Here is a 20,476-nt window from a genome sequence, read left to right on the forward strand (position 1 = left end):
ACTTACTTTAATTTTTGGAGGTTTTAACTTTGCTGGCAGTCGGTGAAAATTTACCCGTGTCATTGACTTTTCTGGAGGAACGTCTACTTTATTACAAAGAGCATTTAATCTTTCAAATTCGTCTAATCTATAATTTAAAACAGAAATTAAATTAGTATATAATGCAATGACCCAAGTTTCCTATTTTTACCTTCCTTCTGATAATACCATGACTTATAGTCTATTAAGTAATCATTGTAAATCAAGTGGTGTGCTAAAACATTGGTCTCCTGAAATAAATGCAATGTCAGTATACCAAAGGATAACCATTTACATTAAAATAGTTTACCAGTGACTCTTTTTCCTTACATTCTCAAAGAACATAACAAGTGGAAAACATGATATGCTGAAAATTGCTCCTATGGTCTAGCAGAATTCATTTCTAGATTACTGGTTTTCAATAGCTAAATTTACTACATTAAAAAAAAAAAATCTTGCATTGATTTCTCTTCCTAGCAAAGAATGAGCATGCCCACTGTTTGTAGTAAGATCTTTCAAAAAGTGATTCAGACTAATGTTTGAGACTTTTTCTACATTGCAAACTGCCTTTGGACATACGTACGTATAGACAGTGTTGCTAACATGCCTACGGAAGCTATTCGAATTATTTATTATGAGATGTAGTAGAAACATTATGATCACAAGTTTTTTCCATTTATCTTCAGATAGAGTGGGAGAAGGCGGGGAGAAACATTGATGTGAGAGAGACACATCGACTGGTTGCTTCCTGCACAACCCCGACCAGCCTGGGGACTGAACCGCAACTGAGAGGTATGTGCCCTTGATCAGAATTGAACCCGCAACTCTTTGGTCCATGGGCCTACACTCAACTGCTGAGCCAAACTGGCCAGGGCTATGAAGCACTTCTTTAAGCAAGAATATCTAACACTTGTTTTACAGGATTGCATATTTCCATGATATTACAGATAGAAGATAAGAATATGCTAAAGTTCACTCATTCTGACAGCCAATACCCATTTGCTGAGCACGTAAGAACTGGCTCCACTGCAAAGCATGGGCAACATGCCAGCAACCTCAAATTGAACATGGCCTAGGTAAGAATGTCCTGGAAGGCCCATGGCTTGGGAGACCCTGTCCTCTGGTGAGATACACTGATGGACATGCTGTGATGTGCAGGGATGAGGCGCCTGGTTAGGGAGTGAGCTGCGGCTCAGCATCCACATCTCAGAAAGCTTTGACATCGCTGCCGTAAATACTGAGAAACAACAACAACAACAAAGTTGAGGGTGTTAAAAACAGTCTCCTCAAGAAATCTAATTGCTAGTGTTGATAATAAAAATGAAGGGGTCTTTGGCAGAGAAAGACAAGCATAGAGACATTCTACGCATTACCCATATTATAAAGTGTATTTTAAGTACGTTTTTGATGGCATTCTGTTACAATAAAGAAAGACAGAATAGAAGGAAGACTTGGCATTTTAGAAAACTTTTAAGAATAAACAAAAGTATCCTAAGGCGGCCATACTGCAGAGCCATGTTGGGATGGCACGATCCGGTGAAGACACATTCGTAGGGCTGAGAGTTGAACTGCGAGATCCACAGCTGCATCCTCACTTGTGCGATCCCGTACTGAAAGGGCCTGAACGTCACGGTCACGTTCATCTTCCCGTTGGCCGGAATGATCCCTGAGAGGAGGAAGTGACAACAAAGTGAGATCCTTTCCCTGCGAAGTCCTGTCAAAGAGGAACACGCGCGAATACGCAGGCGCACATACACACGCACATACGTGCACACACACGCACGCATGCGCACACACGCACACCTGTACGCACGCACACTCATTCTTCCCAGGATAAACACAATCATTTCTATCCTTTTTAATAGTCTTTTCATTAAATACATGTGAATCAACTTCTGGCGTTTACATCAATTTTATTTACCAATTACTATATTAATCCTTTATAATAATTATTGGATTGTGTCAATTACATAAATAAATATATACTGTACATGTCAGTCAGTATATGGAAATCACAGATAAATTCTCAGAAACAAAATCTTTAAACTAACTACCAGATGTCAATGTTAATGCTGTGAGCAACAAGGATAAGCTAGGAACACACATACAAGTTTTCGTCCAAATAATGCAGTTCCCTATATTTTTGTATAATTTGATTCTTTGCTTTAAAATTTTCATGATGAACAACTGTTCTCTTCAAAGTCAAATATCCCACCATGTCTTATTCCTTCCTTGTCTCTGTTGCCACCAGGGCTGGAACATAGTAAAGGCTCAATAAACGTGGAAAGAAGAATAAAAGGGAGAGCGGTAGGAGGAGGGAGGATCAAGGTTCTAGGTTTGAGAAGGGCTGATATTCTGACTCCACGGAAGGCTCTCTGGCTTGCTTCTAAATGATTCCTTATGGCCCTGCGCATCTGGTCTTCCCAGTCCCTGCAGGGGCCTTGCACATTCTCTAGTAAACTCCTGACATACCTCCTCCCCATCGAACCCTCTCTGAACCCACCCGTACTTTCTACGCTTCACACAGACACTTCCCTCAGCCAGCTGAGCACTCAGGGAGCACACACTGTGTGCCAGGCACTGTTTTAGGCTCTGGAGAAACAGCAATAAACCAAATCAGAGTCATGGATCTGAGAGTTTACATTCTATTTGGGGATAGCACACAAAAATAAATAAACAAGTGAATATAAAATATAAAGTCATGAATACCAACAAGAAAAATAACGCAGGGTATGGGGAAGAAAGCAAAATATGACACGCTTTCTGAGATAGGGTGAACGGAAAGGCCTCTCTGGGGAGGAGAGGCTGCTGCTGAGACCTGCAGGAGAGGGGCCTTCACACTAGTCCTCAGAGGTTGGGCTCCTGCTGCCTCAGGGCCTTGGCACTTGCTGTTTCCTTTGCCTGGGAAGCTCTTTCTCCAGCTCTTTTTCGTTTTTCATCCTACTCTCTGAAATTACTTCTCTACTGTCTGCCTTTCCCTGAATTTGAATGTAAATTTTACAAAAGTAGGCGCTTTTAACTGTGTTTAACCTCAATAAATACTTGTTGAATGAATATTTCATCCTACACATTACGTGAAACTCCTCCTGAGTCTCCAGCCACAGGAACCGAAGGCTCACCTCGGTCAGCCCTCCGATCTTGCCTGCCTGAACCACTGCCTCCCTTTACAAGCTCCTAGGAGACTGCAAGCCCCTAAGGCAGACAACAGGCCCCAAAGCTCTTTTATCTTCCTGGACCCCAAGCCTAGTGCTCCAGAAACAGATATTTCTCAATTTCCTGAGAGCAGAAGTCAAAATCTTTAAACAACACCCACTCGTGATTCCAGAGACCACCACAGGGAAGAGGCGATCAGCAGAAGAGCTCGGTTCTCTCCACCAGCCTAAGATCAGCAGGGCAGAGCGCCATGATGCCCTGGGGTTCGATACCTTGACCACCCACTTGACCAGAAAACAGACCTGTTTGACCTGCAATTCACTGGGGGCTTTAGAACATTCTAGTGCTTCTGCTCTAGCTCATTAACCTAAAAAAATAAGAACAAGCTCTGGAGCAAGGATTAATGTTTGCCTTGCCCTGGCTGATTTATTTTTAAGTGTTCCCAGCCCAGATGGAATACATAAAGCACACTGGCACTGTAGCCTAGGCAACCGGACTACACTGCCTTTTCCATTAACAGGGATACCAGTCAACACAGCTCTGTTAACAGAACTTGGTTGCAGCTGATTGTCAAATGCTAACAGCCACAAAAAGTGTGCCAAGCAGTCATAGCTTATTGTTTGGCGAAAATTAATGGTGGGAGAAATGAGAGTATGTTTCATGTTTTAGAAGTGAGAAGAGCCCCCCCAAATTTACTATTTCATTAAAAAATCCCAAACTATGATTTTATGACTTCAATTACATTTCAGATCATTACCTTTAACACAACCAGACATAATGTTAAATCACAGGGCAGGGAGGGTGATGAGGCAGAGAGAGAGAGAGAGGAGAGAAAATAGAACATAGAAACCAACTAAAGGCTAAAAAAACCCTGGTTTATCAATAAAACAATGAGTCTTATGAAGAAAACGTAAAACACTTAGAAATGCTATAACTATAAGTGAAGTCAGCAGAAAATAGCACTGTATCTTTGCCTTGATTACAGTGATGTAAGATGCTCACAAACACGAGCAGTTACGAAGAGAAGATGGAACCATGAAAGTACATTATTTGCTAGGGCTTAAGGCCCAGGATGGGGATAATATTTTAAAATTTCTTTTCTTACATGTCCATACAGTGTCATTACAATGTTGTTATAATTTTTAAGTAACTTTTCCTTCAAAAATCTCAGAAAGTACAGGCCAGTCCCCCCCATGCTGGAAGTGCTAGTATTGACCTTAATCTTCCATATTTAGGGCTTCACTAGCTGTGATTTTGGGCAAACTTCTTAATCTCTCTGGCCCAGTTGGAAATTTAATAGTCACATAGTTTAAAAATTGTCCACGAACAAGCTGTTGACAACTCGAACAGTCTTTGACTCCCTGGATTGCGGAAGGGAAGGCTTCAAGGAGTTCCTCCTTCTCGCTCTCTGCCGGGAGTCACACGCCACCCACTGGGACGATCGGAGGCCGTCATGCTGCCCAGAGAGTGCGGACAGGGAAGGGCCCCAGGGACCTCACAGACTCCCCCACCCCCCGACTCACACCCTTGTTCCGCCTCCTGCGGGCTCAGTGACTTGGTTGCTTTGCCTGAGCCTCACTTTTCTCATCAGCAGAATGGGGTGAGGAGAAAACCAGGTGCAGTGTCTGGGATAATGCTTGGCACATGGTGTGTGCCCCGTGAATGTGTCCTCCTTAATGTCTGAGCCCAATAAGCAAGTTATAATTTCTTGTGTATGAAATTATCATTAACATGTCAAAAAGAGGAAATGTTTCTTGGAAAAACTGTGCTTGACCCATTTGAATTCTTAATAGGCCCAGTTCTTGTTTTAATCTTTAATCCGTTCTCCCTCCAGCAAGGGTTTGTGACTAGAACCAGAAATAAGTAGTACTGAAATCTTCCTTTTCCTCTCTGCCCATCAATACCAAAGTGCAGACCTTGGAGCAGTACGAGAACACCCTGGGGCTCTGCCTGTGTGGACGGAAAGCTGGGTAGTCTGAGGAGGAGGATGCTGGGGGACACGCGGCCAGGTCAGTGGCTCACTGTCTGCCAGGCCTACGACCGCTGGCCGCCAGAGTGCGTGCAGCATGCACACCCCTCCAGCACCCTTCCGAAGGAGGGACTGTCTGCTTCCCCCTTGTGCCACTCCAATACCTCTCTCCTCAGAGCCTGTGAGGCCTTTTAAAACATGAATAAGGTCATGTCACCATGCTAGAAACCTCCAATAGACTCACACACAGCTCAGAGCCAAACCCTAAATCCTTCCTGACTCAAGTCCCCATCAGTCTCTCCAGTTTGGTCTTGAGACCTCCTGCCGTTGCTCACACCCTCCAGACAGGCTGGGCTTCCTATTTCCCTCAAACACGACCAAGCCTCTTGCAACCTTACGCACTTGGCACTGATGGCTCCCTGTCCTTGAAGTCCCCTTCCCGGGCTCTAAGCAGGTCTGGCACCTCTTTGTCCACCAGGTCTAAACTGACACTACTTCTCAGAGACGCCTTTCCTGACACCTGGGCGAGAGCCGTGAGCTGGTCACATCACCAGGTTTGCTCTTCTTCATAGCCATTTCTACTCTGGACGATGTCATTCTTGGTGCACTCGTCTCTCTCCCACTAGGTTCTAGTGACGATAATGTCAGCCCCAGCAGAGCCGGAGAGCGTCCGTCTTGTTCCCTTGGCCCCTTGGCTCCTGTCAGAGCACCTGGCACACAGCAGGGCCGAGTACGTGGTTCTAGAACGAACGCCTGGACAGAGAGGGAGGACGCAAACCCCGCGGAAACAAACCCAGCAGCATTGCTGGTGAAAGAGGATGAGATAAAGCTGCTTTAACTTGACTGCCCTCCTGTAAAACTCGTCAAAACAAGGAAAAAAGTGCCCAATGAAAGAGAAATCTATTAAACAAGGGGAATGAGTACAACCGCAAACACTGTAAACTGAGGCAGGTGGCAAGCTGCGAGCTGGGGGGGCAGATTTCCCCTCAAGTAAGAGGCACAGCCCTGAAAACACACCCAACTACTCACTGATTAACGTGGCAAAACGTAGGAGTGTGGCTGGGCCCTGGAGAAGCGGAGATCGTCACAAAGGGACCCCCTCTCCTCATCACAGACCAGCAGGGCGGGGAGCTGGTGAAGCCACTTGCTGGCACGACATTTCTATCCTCTGAGACCCAGGGCCTACTTCAGAAGGTGGCTGGAGTGACGTGGTAGGAGAACAGAGAGCGTGTGACCAGAGTCGCAGCTCACCGAGCAGATGGTGCAGACTCGCCTGCTACTCTCCTGGCCCCCGTGAGCACGGGCAGTTACGGGAGATGTGCTCTCAGGGCGCTCCAGCTGAGTGTGCCGGATTCTGCGTGCCAAGCCCAGCTCTGCCCTTGGGCAGCTTACCGAAACATTCCCTCCCCCGATTCCTCATCTGTCAAGTGGGCATTCTAGTATAATCTGCTCCTGTGAGTTGTGGGGTATTAAGTGAGGCAGACATTCAGAGTGGTGCCTGGCAGATGGTCAGCACTATGTAGACAGTAGCTGTTATTATTATCAGCAGCAGCAGCATCCCTTCTCCCACACTGTTTCTCTGACTTTCATACCCAGTCGAGCTGTCCTTCAGGGTGACAGGCAGCAGAGAAACCCTCCCAACCATGCGCGCGCTCGAGGTATGCAGCCCCCGGAACCCGTTAACAAGCCACTGGACCACAAAATCCAGACTCCAGGAAAAGAACTGAAATACAGAGATGGAGAAAACGGAGCAAGAATGGAGGTGAAACCCTAGTTCCATGTATTTGTTTATTTAATCCTCACCTGATAATATGTTTTTTATTGACTTTCAGAGAAAGGAAGGGAGACAGAAAGATAGATAGATAGATAGATAGAGAGAGAGAGAGAGAGAGACATTAATATGAGAGAAACATTAATCAGTTGCCTCCCTTATGTGCCCCAACTGGGGATCGAACCCAAAACTTTTCAGTGTATGGGACGATGCTCCAACCAACTGAGCCTCACAATCAGGTCTCCTAGTTCCATTTAAATAAAAACTAAGAAACTATGGCTTTTCCGGTCATAAAACAGAACACAGATGCTACACATCAGATGACAAAATGACAGACTGGGCCGTAGGGCAGGAGGGAGGCTGCTGACTCCCTCCCCGCCCACAGCCAACATGCCGGCTGAGGCTGGAGCCTGCAGTCGGGAAAGACAGTGGCGCCGACGGCTTAATGTCCCATCATCTTTCTTCACGTTAGTCATAAACTTACACCGAGGAAGTTCATCAATTCCTTTGGCTTCATCTGTTTTCCTTCAATCAATAGCAAACACAAACCAATATTTTAATGTGTGGGAGGTCCCGTTCTTCTAACATTTGCACTATCTCTGTCTGTGCGCCCAGCCTCTAGGTATGCAGCCCAGGAACCTGTTACAGGGGGGTGTCGGCAGCAACGTCCAGCAGACGTTAATGGTGACTTTTCCAGGGTGGTGTGGTGATGATCTGGGCAATATTTTCAAATTAGATGTTTGTGCTTTTTCTGCAGTGTTGGAATTTTTATAACAAACACATTTCATTTCTATAAGGCTGCTTTTAAAAGAAACGTATTTGTGCGTGTTTAGCCAGTCTCTCCCACACTTGTTCACACCCAGAGCTCTGTTGGCTCCGCGGCGCGGCCGGCGCTGGCCCAGGCCTTCTCCGTGGGCCCCACACGGCCTGCTCGCTGGCGGGCGGCGGGCAGCCTTGTCCGGCCGGGAAGGCTGGGGCGGGCATCGCTCGCCTCCCCCTGGCCTCCGTGGCACTTCTGAATGGAGAGAAGTACAGGGAATGGGCAGGAACAGGCTTTGTTCTCTGGGTGAAGTTCCTGAGCATAACCAGCCCAAACGGACATGCCATTGAAGGCAAGGAGAATACAGAGACACTCCAGTCTCCCATACGAGTCTATCCCCCGCCCTCCCCCACTTCGGGGCACCCGGGTGTCGGAACCCCAGCTTAGAGCAGTCATCGGCTTGCGCCTGCAGTCAGTCAGCTGGCCTCCATGACGGCAGTCCCTCCTCGCAGGGCTGTGGGAGGAAGCGAGGCAGAGCGTGTTATGTGCCTGGCACGGCACCTGGCATGTGGCTAGCTACGAGTGAACGGGAGCGACTGTTCACGTCATGCCGACCACGGTGTGTGTGGCACGCCGCCCGCTGAGGATAGATGGAGTGCCCAGAGAAGAGGAGCAGTTCAGGGTGACAGAGCAGCTTCAGCGTCTGTGCCCCAAGAACTGCCACCTGCTTATCTAGCTTTGCCTGCCTTCTTCAGTATGCCACCATCGAGTAGGTAAATAAGGGACATAGGGAACCCATCTGTATTTGAGATATGAACTGTCCCTAATTGTTCTCCCTCACCACTAGGCTTGGTGCTTCAGAAAGCCATGAGAAAGTTGGGTCTCTTGATTCCAGTCCTCCTGAGCATTCTTTTCCAACTGCATATGGCCCCTGCTGAACTGGACTGTCAGAAGCGCCTTGCTGGTGCATCTCACGCATTTCTTTTACTTGCCAAAGACATACATGTACGTCTCCATTTCTCGGTACAGCCATATAATCAGCACCTATTTCCTGGGATGAGGCTGTTCACGGTTGTCCTAACCACCAGTAAGAAACATTTAGGGGGTCTCCTTTTGTGTGCAGGAGGTTCAAAGGTCTTACCATCCTTCGACAGCCCTGGCCCTGCAGCTTGTGCGGGAGGCTGGGGTCACCCACTGCAGGTGTATGGAGAGGCAGGGAGGAGAGGCGGGGGTGTCCTTCCCTATCACACTCCTGTCTGAAAGGAATGGCTTTGCCTGCGGACTCCCAGCAGCTCTGGACCCTGCAGGTGAGGCCTGTTAGGTGATAAAATACCTTAGTCAAGGGGTCTTTGGAGAAAAAAGAGGCCAACTGGGCCTGACGCTCACTTTCTTTTGAAATCTAAATGCTGGGATGTGGGCAGCACGGTGGCAGATGTAGGAGCGTGAATGAGTCCGACAGAGAGGACGTGGCTGGACTGGGGCCTGAGTCCAGACAGGCCGCCCAAGTCAGCAGGCCCACGGGGACCTTGGGCCTCTACAGCAGGGTGCAGTGCTCACGGGTCCCGGTGCTCATCCCCGGGAGGGAATGTGCTCTCCACAGGATAGGCTGCCTGCTGGGTTGCTGGCCCTGGGCCTAAGGGCAGCCAAGATGTAGCCTGAGGTCAAAGCAAGGGCAGAGGCTCTGGGATTACTCTCAAATCAATATAAAGTTGTAAAAATGTACATTTTGTAAGAAAATGAAATTAGAAAATTATTTGTAAACGCTTGATATATACTCATCATAGTTGAAAAAAGAAAGAGAATGAAAGTAGTGAAATAAGAATTCTGGGCAATAGCCCTCAGGAAGGCACTCTAGCTTAACTAGCCATTTTACCACTGACATGAATTGGATGCATTCTTCCTGAGTGACACCAAGTGAATGTCCAGGATCTCAAAGTGTCAAAACAAGTGCAACAATTTGTGTGTGTGTGGAATTTGGCTGGTCTCCAACAATCAGATCTTGGCCAAACTCATATATTTTTGGCTCTTCCAAAATTATCAACAGTGTCTTGATGTTTTAACTGTGTATGATTTCTTGTCAACAGTACAAGTCAGTACACAAAATCCTCTACTCCTTTGCCCCAGTCTCAGGAAAATCTCGGGGCCATCGTCAGACCCAGCGCCTGACAGCTACAGTTCGCTGCGCCCTGAGGATGCCCAGAGGCACATGGCAGTTGAGTTCAAGTTGAGGGCTCTATGTGAGGTTCCATCTTCTAGGAATTAGCTTTATTCAAATGTTTTTATTTGGCAAGACTGAGCACGAAATGCCCGGAAGGCATGGACAAAGGATGCTTCCAATTCCTGGAGAAAATGTTGCTTTGTAACCCAATGGACTATTGGTAGCTCCACAAGCCTCCAGACAATCAGTCACCAAAGATGCGTCTGAAACAGTGTCTATAAAATACACAAGCTGACTGTGTAAAATTAGCTTATGGTTGTTAGCCTACCTGTGAAATGGAGGTGAAATGACTTACTGACCAAAGAAATGATCCATGACCATCCAACTGTAAGGCCTGTGAGTCCAGCAAGATCCCTGACAAGCCGGGAAAGCCCAAAGCTTGCCTGGGCTACGGGCCGGCCAGACTGTATCCACTGTCCATGCAGCCAGGGTGTTTTACTGCTGGTGAATTCAAGTCATCTATGGCCTCAAAAGAATCACAACCAAGATGTATTGCTACATCAACAAAGTGGGAAACTGAGGCAGGAAAATGCCTGAGACCAGTGGAGCAAAGGAGGACTGAGACTCATCACATAGCTACCCAGGAGGCCGAGCGGTCCAGCCTAGCAGACCAGTTTGTAAAGCCACTGTAGGCAACACCATCCACACGATGCAGATCATTTAAAATCATAGAGGTGGGATCCACTCAAGAGCCCTGGCTGGCCCTTCCTTCCTTCCTTCCTTCCTTCCTTCCTTCCTTCCTTCCTTCCTTCCTTCCTTCCTTCCTCCCTTCCCTCCCTCCCTCCCTCCCTCCCTCCCTCCCTCCCTCCCTCCCTCATGTCTTCTCCAGCACCACCCTCTCCTGATCTTCCTCCTTGGTCTCTGTCCTGGACCCACTCCCCTTGCTGTCCTCTGAGTGCCTGTGTCCAGGGCTGGTCCCCAGCCCACTGTTTTTTCTAACCCACTCAATCCCCGGGTGACCTCATTCCCAGTCCCACAGCTGGATGATCCATCAATATTCAGGTGATGCCTAAATTTATGTCCCTAGTTCTCACCTCTCTCTCGACTCCAAACTGGTAATGTTTAATTTAATTTCACTTCAAGGAGGAATTTCAAAGACCAGCAACAAACAAAGCACCAGAACAACAGAAAAGCCTCAGACTGAGCAGGAGACGTGTGGAGGTCCCGCCCATTTGTCTGAATTGTGCGGCTGCGCAATGTACAACCGGAGCACCCGTGGGAAGGCTGCGTCCTTTGTCAAGTGTTTCTCATATAGGTGCCATTCATATATGCTCAACACTACAGCTGCTTCTGTGCACAGTCCCCAGGTTTCTAATAGGTTGTGTTTCAAAACCCTTTTGGTAAATTAATATTCTGTGTCTTGGGACATAGATTTTTTGTTTGTTTGTTTTTTGTTTTGTTTTGTTTCAGAGAAGAATGCCTTGGCCATAGGAATCTCTAGCTTTCTCCCCAATTCTCCCTTCCTTTTCATTGCTGCTGACACCAGCTTAGTGCAGGCTCTCGGGGCCTAAATTATTCCATTCCCAACACAATGAACACTTCGGTCACACACACTGCAGCTACACTGACCTTCCTACAAATGGTTCCCATCACAACTGCTCAGAAATCTTAGTGGCTCCTTTCTACCTATGGAACTTAATGGAATTATAGGCCATTGGGTGGGGTAGGCTAGTCCAGCGCTCTCCAAACGCCACTCTGAGGAATGTCTGTATCAGGACGATCTGGAGGTGCTACAAAACCCAAATCACCAGGGATGGATCCCTGGGCATTATAATGTGTTCAACATTTTGGGGCACTGACCTAGTTGAAGCCCCCATCTGATGTTGGACTGCCCTCTGTAACATCCACACCAGTCTTCGGCGATAGTGCACTAGCTGCTTGATAACCAGTGAAACCATCTTTGGGTGTCTCAACAAAGCACTGGTTCTAGTTCTGCCCTTTGGAGCCAAAGGACACAAGCCCATTCCTCTCCATTCCACAGTGGCTCTCACTACTGACACAGCTCAGTACTGACACAGGGCCTTTCTCTCTTTTTGAGGCCTGCCATCCTTCATTGACCCTGATGTCCTTGCACTGGGACTTATCTGATCTGTCTTAGAGTGTGGCTCTCAGGGACAACCCCAGAGGTTCACTGTGGTCAGTTCTACAATCTCTGCTTCTCTAAGTAGAGTCCAGACTAAGATAATAGGAACTAACTTATTTTACCTTGTAGGTCAAATTTTTATGACCTCTCTAGAGTTAAGGTGAAAATCACTTTGCACTTTATAAGGCAGTGCATACATAGACTTTGGAACCAGACTGAGTAGGTTCAAATATCACTCTACCACTTACTACTGAGTGTCCTTGTACAAGTTATTTAATCCCCCTGTGCCTCATTTCTATGTCTATAAAATAGAAATAATAACTGTAGATCTTACATGGTTGTGGATCAGATTAAATGCGTGTGTGTGTGTGTGTGTGTGTGAGTGTGTGTGTATATACACATACTCACACACACACACACACACAGCTTAGAATAGAACAGTGCCTTGCTAAGTGTTACTATTATTGTTCTACCAAAAGGCCTATTGTGAGAACAACAACTGTGCAAAAAGCAGAAATATAAATTTTGTTTAGTGTAACTTTGGTAACCATGTATTTTTCTCTTCCTTTTAAAGCCTAAAAATAAGAAAATTCTTCTCTCTGGAAAGAGAATTAAGTCCTGTTTTTTTGTAATATAAATAGTAGCTACATTGTATTGCAAAAATCCCAGAATGGCTCCTGGTTTGCTAGGACATAATCTATATACAGTTTATAATTTAGAAATGATTTGAAGTCTCTGCTTTGAACCCTCATTTTGGACACAATATGCACTTGCAATTATGACAGATCAGGAAACAAATGGATACATCCCCTGACATTCAAAACAAAACTCTGGTGTTCACAGCAGACCACTGTGGACAGGTATTTAAATCCCAACCCTAAACATTGAGACAGAAGCTGGGGAGCACAAAACACTTCAGGCGGAGATCCCCTTTCCAAAGTCCTGAGAGGCATGGGGATCTATGTCCTTTGGGGCAGGCAAAGGCAGACTAGCCACAATTCTTTAGAAACCTCAATAAGGTTCTGAAAGCTTGGGAAAAATAATACACCCATTTTATTTGACGTTAGATTAAAAGGTGAATACAAAACCAAGGAAGTGCCCGGCTGGTGTGGCTCAGTGGATTGAGCATCGGCCCATGGACTAAGAGGTCCCAGTTTGATTACTGGTCAAGGCGCATGCCCAGGTTGTGGGCTCGATCCCCCGTATGGGGCATACAGGAGGCAGCCGATAGAAGTTTCTTTCTCACATCAATGTTTCTCTCTCTCCTTAAAAAAATCAATAAAATATATTTTTAAAAATGTATTATAAACCAAGGAGGTACCAAGAGCCAAAACTTAGAATTAGAGTAAATTAGCTTCTGATTTCAAGGTTTGATCTTGGAAGAAATTTACCTGGACGTTATAAATTATCTGCATAATAAAATGATCCCAAGTGTCCAATTCCAATTTACACTATGTCAGATATGTAAAATCTGTTACTATTACACAACATATTCAAATGTGGTTTATTCTCTTCGGTAACTTGAGACCCACCCTCCAAATCCTCTTTGGTCTAAGAACTCTAAGGAAATTGGAAACTTGAAATCTTGACTCTCCTTACCTGACATTGGCTTAATAGTAAAGGCTTGATGAGACTGAATCAAAGCAATATGAAACTCAAAGTCTACAGGACAGCTGCACTGCAAAGGAATAACATAATTTTTGCTGCAAAAAAAAGAGAAAAAGAGCAATAGAAAATATCACTTTTCTTTATAACTAGCTCTTTTGGTTTCAAAGATTAGAGACTCAAGTTATGCAATAACCACCTACTACAATGACAACAGTCAATGCCAATACGATGATCCTGGGCACCAGCTCTCCTACGTGTCCCAGACGGTAACACCTCTAATCCTATGGGAGTACTCTGATCTTCCCACTTCAGAAGAGGAGGATGAGGCACAAGAGAAAATAAGTGTCCTGCCCAAGGTGACATGGCCAGTTAGTGGCAGAATTGGAATTTAACAGTGCTCAACTGTCCCGAGTGTCCACAGCTCAAATACCTCTGTCCCTGCAGCCTCTCAAGTACTTCAGATTGGTCTGATATCACAGTCACAGGGGAAAGGGAACCTGGGGACCATGGGACAAGCAGGCCTCACAGGAGCCGAGTTGAAGAAACACCACTGTGGGTTGTTGGACAGACACGTGCTAGAGACCCTCTGCGGTGAGAAGTCCAACAACCCCTGTAGGACCTGGAGAGGGTCTGTATACTCGGAAATGCTCTCCTACCCAAGACAAGTTCAGCTTCTGGGGAAGCCTGAGGTTGTCGCTCACAGCACCACGGGAGCTGCCGCAAGGGAAGCATTTCTCAGAGGGCCCAGCGTCTCTTCTTGTCCTCTCCTATCAGGCCCCTGCCGGGTGGCGGAGCCCTCCAGCCCACGCCGCTCCTGCATGGAGCTGGGCAGGTTGTCTGGGCACCTAAGTAGCAGCATGCTCAGCTCCTCCTCGGTCATTCAGCCAGGCCTCCGACCTCCTCTTTCTTTGCGGCTCCTCCCTTCTCCGCCTCGGAACTCCTGCGCCCTCGCGGTCATCACGCCCTCCTGCTCAGTGTTGGCCCCCCCCCCCCAACCTGTTGGACGAGGACCTCCCAGCCAACTGCCCTTCTCCTCACAGCTCCTGCTTCGGGGAGACCGGGGTTGAGACCAGTGTGAGCAGAGCTGCCAGGCCAGCTCCTACCCTGCCTCTGGGCAGTGCCCATCCAGCCTCGCCTGCCCAGTGCCAGTCTACCTGGGAGACTCCACGTCCCATGAAGGCAGAGCTGAGTCCCCTGGCTTCTCCCGAGTAGCCTGGCAAAGCCCGGAGTTCAACAGACTGAACACACGCACGTGTTTGCTGGAGCAAAGTGGAATCACTTCTCCAGTAGTTATCTGGGAGTCAGTGTAATTCAAATGTGGTTTAAAAATCATGCCAAGAGCATTTTTATTTGGCTTTAAATTAATTACTTTAAAAAATTTATGAAATCTTTCAAATATAAGAAAAATATAGAGAATAATAAAGTAATTCCATTACCAAGCTCTATCAAATCTTTTACTTTGGATATCAATGTTTTATTTTTTTAACCGTTATTGTTGAAAGTATTACAGATGTCTCTCCTTTTCCCCCATTTGTCCGCCCCCCACCCCCCACCCCCCACCTTCACGGCACTGTTGTGTGTCCATGGGTTATGCTTATATGCATGTAAGTTCTTTGGTTTATCTATTCCTGCCCCCAACCCCCTTCCCTTTCAGGTTTGTCAGTCTCAATGTTTTACTTTTTTTTTTTTATTCAAGTAGCTTGCTATGGAGCAGATGGTGAGAAATAGAAATTAGAATCCACATTTTTTTTTAATCCTCACCTGAGGACATTTTTCCATTTTTTTGTTTAGTAGAGTGGGAGGGAGAGAGAAGAACAGAGAGAGAGAGAGAGAGAGAGAAACATTGACATGAAAGGGACACATCGAGTGGCTGCCACCCGCACAACCCAACCAGGGCCGGGGACAAACTGCAACTGAGGTACGTGCCCTTAGCGGGAACCGAACCCGGGTCTCTCTGGACCACAGGCTGATGCTCTAACTGCTGAGCCAAACTGGCCAGGGCTCAATGTTTTACTTTTTAATGAAACTGCAGAACAGTTGGACCCCTGGAAACCCCTCCCTTGTCCTCTACTTCTTTTTCTCCCCCCCAGGGTAACCCACCCTCTATTCACTATCATTCTCGTGCATTTTTATAATATCATGACATATGTATGTACCCACAAAGTATATAATATTATATTATTTGTTTTCAACAAAAATTGTTAAAAACATACTAATTTTGCTTAACACTATGCTTTTGAGATTTGTCCATGATGATACATGAAATTCTGGTCACTCCTTTGAACTGGTGACGAGGACTCCGAGCCCACACCGCATTCATGGCGCTCCTGCTCCAGGGCCTTCGGTGGTGCCCGCAGCGGGCAGTGTGCATTCAGGCTCGCACTTGCACTGCTGCGGGGGGGCAGTGACAGGTCTTGTGTCTGCAGCTGCCCCGGAGCCACTCGGAATCACAGAGATGGAGCTGCTGGCCAGCAGGAAAGTGAACTGTCAGCTCACTAGACATGGCCAGCTGCTCTCCAAGCCCCTGCGCCGCTCGGTACTCCCACTAGCACGCTGGTCCCTGCTCTCACTGCGCAGGCTTTTGGACATTTTAACTTCTCCCATCCCGACGGGGTGGAATGGTGTCTCGTTTCATTTCATCTCCATTTCTTGGAGGCTGAGCATCTATTCAAAGGTACCCATTTATGTTTCCTCATCTATGAATTGCCTGTGCATATCCTTTGCCCATTTTTCTATTTTTGTTTTCTTGTTAATTTGTAAGTTCTAGATATTTTGTCAATTATATTCATTGATACAAATTCAAGATAAGGATCATCACATGAAGTATTCTCTTCAGCCAACAGTGAGATGAATACTACATCAGTTTTTAACCAAACTCATAAATCCCGTCCTAACTCAGGCTCTACTGCAAGTATCCTGTCCATCTTAACGCTCTGAGATGCTCAATTCTGAAACACAGGGCACCTGTCATTACATTTTCAAGGTCATGGCATTTTCAAGGCAGCTCACCTAACAGACACTCAGGCCCCATTGAGCATCAGCTGCTCTATAGCGCCAGGTCATAAAACTAACAGTACCAGCTACATGTCCACTCAAGATGTCAGCAGCTTTGGCCAGTGGTCAATGTGAAGTGTTGAACTGCCCAGAATCGGTCTCTGAAGATGAGGCCGGAGACTCACACAGCCATGTGGGCTGCATGGTCAGTAACTAACTCCAGGGGTCTGCTCAGAGCTGCCCCAGCCAGGTGAAGTCTGCTGATCAGGGATCTTCACTCAAAGCTACATGTTTGCACTTCCCTGAACTAAAACAACAACAAAACACTACTGGGGCTTTTCACATACACCACATTCTATCCAATGCCAGAGCTCTGGTAGTCCCCACAGGAAAGGTGTCAGGGTGTTCGTTTAACGATGCTTACACCAAGTCAATATGATGCATTAACCAGTCTGGAAAAACAATTCCTTAAGGAAACAAAAGTCCAGGTACTGGATTCGGAAGCAGACACTGTAATTCAAGTACTCCCCGTTTCAGTGGGACCACTGAACTTTCCCCTCACTGCTGCTCAGTGTCACGGATGCTGAGTTGGTGTGGGTGGTGCCACAATTATAAACCAGGGACAGTCTAGATGAATTTGGGTCAAAAGGAAATTGTGAAAATATAAAGTTTAGTTTATTTAGAAGTTTTTCATATCTGAAGAAATAGAACCCTGTTAGATTTGGGGAAGAATTAAAAATTCTAATCTAAATTCACATTGTTAAATACCATTAAAACTGATCTACAGTGAAGAAAGGTGAAATCAATATCCACGTCTTAGGCCTGTTATTCCACCGAAGCAAACGGAAGCCTCGATCAGAGTTCTATAACTTATGGAAAGCACTCATTAAAACCCTGAAGCAAACAGGACTTAGTAATTTTGGAGGTATCCATGACTTTACTTTTGTTGCTTCATTGACTAAACATTTTATCCATTATGCTAAGACTATGTATAAAAGTACAGTAAGCACTTTAAAAGAATGATTCCCTATTTAGAATAAAACCCAACCCAAATCTTTAAAATATTAGATTTATAGCCTTCGCTAGTATCTCTGTTGGTTGGAACATCGCCCTGTACACCAAAAAATTTTTGGATTCGATTCCTGATCAAAGCACATGCCTGTGTTGTGGGTTCGATCCCCAGTTGGGGCATGTATAGGAGGCAACTGATCGAAGTTTCTCTCTGACATTGATGTTTCTCTCTCCCCCTTCCTCTCTCTAAAATCAATAAACATATCCTCTGGATTAAAAAACAGAAAACAAAACTGGACTTATATTATGATCAAGTACAAATTTTGTGCCTATTAGAAGAAAGTATAAATTTGCCTTACAGTAAGTAAATATTATAAAATAATTTAATATGAATTCAAATTTCTTTTTTGTCCCTTCTCTAAATAAATGCTAGCTAAGGGTCAGATATCACTTTAGTTCGTAGTTAATTATAGAACATTTGTTTTGACCTTACTCTGATATTATTTTCTCATTTACCCTAAAATTTAACATTGTGTTTGTCAAAGAAGTAAGTAATCAAGGATATTTTGAGAGAATGAATGGCCTTGTGAACTTATTGTGGATAATAAAAATTAAATTCCCTCTCTGATTAAAAAATCTCAATGTCTAGAGAGGTAATGAGCAGGGTTTCTTATCATAAATCGAATTTGAGTCCTTTTTGGAGAATGCAGGTTAACTCACTATGAGCATGACAGATTTTAATATATTACAAGTTGCTGGATTCAGATGGCACAATAAATTAGCCATTAGCTATTTATGGATGTGTGAAATTTGAGGGAAACACCTGCAGTTAAAGGGGAGCCTCCCCACAGAGACGTACTGATGATTTAAACTGTCAGAAGGACTAAGACATGTCAATGTAGGAGTTTTCTTTTGTCAGCAGCTCACTGGTAGAGGAATCACACACAGATCAAAGATGTGGATGGCAGTGAGGTGTCTGTGTGACATTCTTTCTCTTCCAAATGTACACAAGACATGAAAAAATGAGTCTGGGAAAGCTTTGGGACTACATATTGTGGCAGATTTAAAACCAGTCTATAAACTGCTGGCCATTCCTTCCACGAGAGGGGAAGTCTGTCTCCTTCTCTGGAATGTGGTTCTCTGCGGAGCCAGAATGCAGCGGAAACGATGCCATGGTGTTTCTTAAGGCCAAGCCTGAGGAACTGCCATCTCCCACTTCTGTTGGGGTGCTCCCTCTGGCACGCAGTGGGCAGGCTGTAAGAAAGCCCAGGCAGCCAGGCAGCCGTGGGGAGACCTACGTGGAGAGGACCGAGGCTCCCAGCCCTCAGCCCAGCATGTGAACGGACCGCCCTGGAGGTGCACCTCGCACCTCCGGGTCAGCAGCACCAGCTGAGCACCGTGGAGCCAAGCGGGGCCTTCTCCACGGAGCCACGCCCCAGCGGTGGAGCCACACCCCAGCGGTAGACCCACGGGCGAAAGAAATGATTGTTGTTATTTTAAGCCCCTATTTCTAGGGTGGTTTGCTACAGAGCAATAAAAAAATGCACTCAAACAGCATTCTCTCTTTCTCCCCTCATTTCTCCTTTAGTGAATGACCACCTCACCTATTTCTGGCTATAATCTGGATTTGGCAATTAAAAAAAATATATTTTATTGATTTTTTTTTTAGAGAGATAGACAGAAGCATTGATGTGAGAGAGAAACATCAATCAGCTGCTTCCTGCACACACCCCCCCACTGGGGATTGAGCCCAAAACCCGGCACGTGCCCTGACCAGGAATTGAACTGGGACCTCTCAGTCCACGGGATGACGCTCATCCACTGAGTCACACTGGCCAGGCAATTTGGCAATTTTTAAGTGTTTGTTGTTCTGCTCCTAATATATACCAGTTATTGTGCTTGTATTTCAGTTAACACTAGGAGGTAGGAACTATCGCTATGCCCATTATGGATAAATAAACCCACCTACAGGGAGGTCCAAGGCCACACAGTTAATAAGAGGTAAGGTGGAAATTCAAGCCCAGTCTCCAGAGGCTAAACTCCTGACTGCTCAGTGTTAACGCTCCTCGGTCTCTAAGGTGAAGGAGGAGCCAATGACCCGTGTTTGCACTACAGTCCTCTTCCCTGTTGACATTCGCTCTGAAACTGATCTCTATGCTTTATTTGTTGAGCTTCCAGAAGCTTTATTAGTCTATCAGCAAGGAAGGTCTATAAAATGTCAAGACCTTTCCTCAATGTTACCAACCTGCCCTGATGGACTGGTGTGCAGAGACAGAAAGGAGGACACACGGGCTGGTCAGTAATTTTCCCTTAAGCTTTAGATGTAAATTGCTGAGCTCAGAATGTGACCAACAAAACCAGAAATAAGTCAGACATAATGATTAGTTGCCTGAAAAGCCATACCCTCAAATAAATGGGCAACAATTTGAAAAGATATAGAGTTGAGGGTAAGTTATGTTTCAAAATTCGATGTATGCCCTTTCATCTAAGATAATTTATGTCCTTATGAATTTTCATTTGCTCCTTATATATATTTTTTATTTTAGAGAGAGAGAGAGAAACATCAATGTGTGAGAGAAGCACTGATCGGTTTCCTCCCGGACATGCCCTGACCAGGAATCGAACCCACAACCGTTTGGATGTACCGAACAATGCTCTAGCCAACTGAGCCACCCAGCCAGACTGCTTATCTTATTTTTAAAAACACAGTCTCACTGGGCCTGAGGCCTCAAACCAGAAGCTTAGTAGACTCACGATCCTTAATGATATAGTTAAATAAAAACATACATACATTTACATAAAGAAATGTTCACATAACAGGCATTTAGTTATTCTTTACACCTAGTGAATTACACATCACCCTCCATTCAGACTACGCTTAGACCGATGTG

General features: G+C 45.8%; 1 protein-coding gene across 1 annotated transcript in view; it reads right to left on the reverse strand.

The window, feature by feature from the left end:
- The window catches only part of CFAP221 (cilia and flagella associated protein 221), a 131,456-nt gene that overhangs the window by 68,491 nt on the left and 42,489 nt on the right, over window positions 1–20,476 (reverse strand). The window contains exons 6-8 of the mRNA XM_036254841.1: window positions 13,572–13,675; window positions 1,525–1,684; window positions 7–127 (exon numbers count right to left, since the gene is read on the reverse strand). Of these exons, the coding sequence (XP_036110734.1) occupies window positions 7–127; window positions 1,525–1,684; window positions 13,572–13,675 (385 nt within the window). The remainder of the gene's footprint in view (window positions 1–6; window positions 128–1,524; window positions 1,685–13,571; window positions 13,676–20,476) is intronic.

The sequence above is a fragment of the Molossus molossus genome, unplaced genomic scaffold (genome assembly GCF_014108415.1).
Source record: "Molossus molossus isolate mMolMol1 unplaced genomic scaffold, mMolMol1.p scaffold_m16_p_11, whole genome shotgun sequence".
Lineage (NCBI taxonomy): Eukaryota > Metazoa > Chordata > Mammalia > Chiroptera > Molossidae > Molossus > Molossus molossus.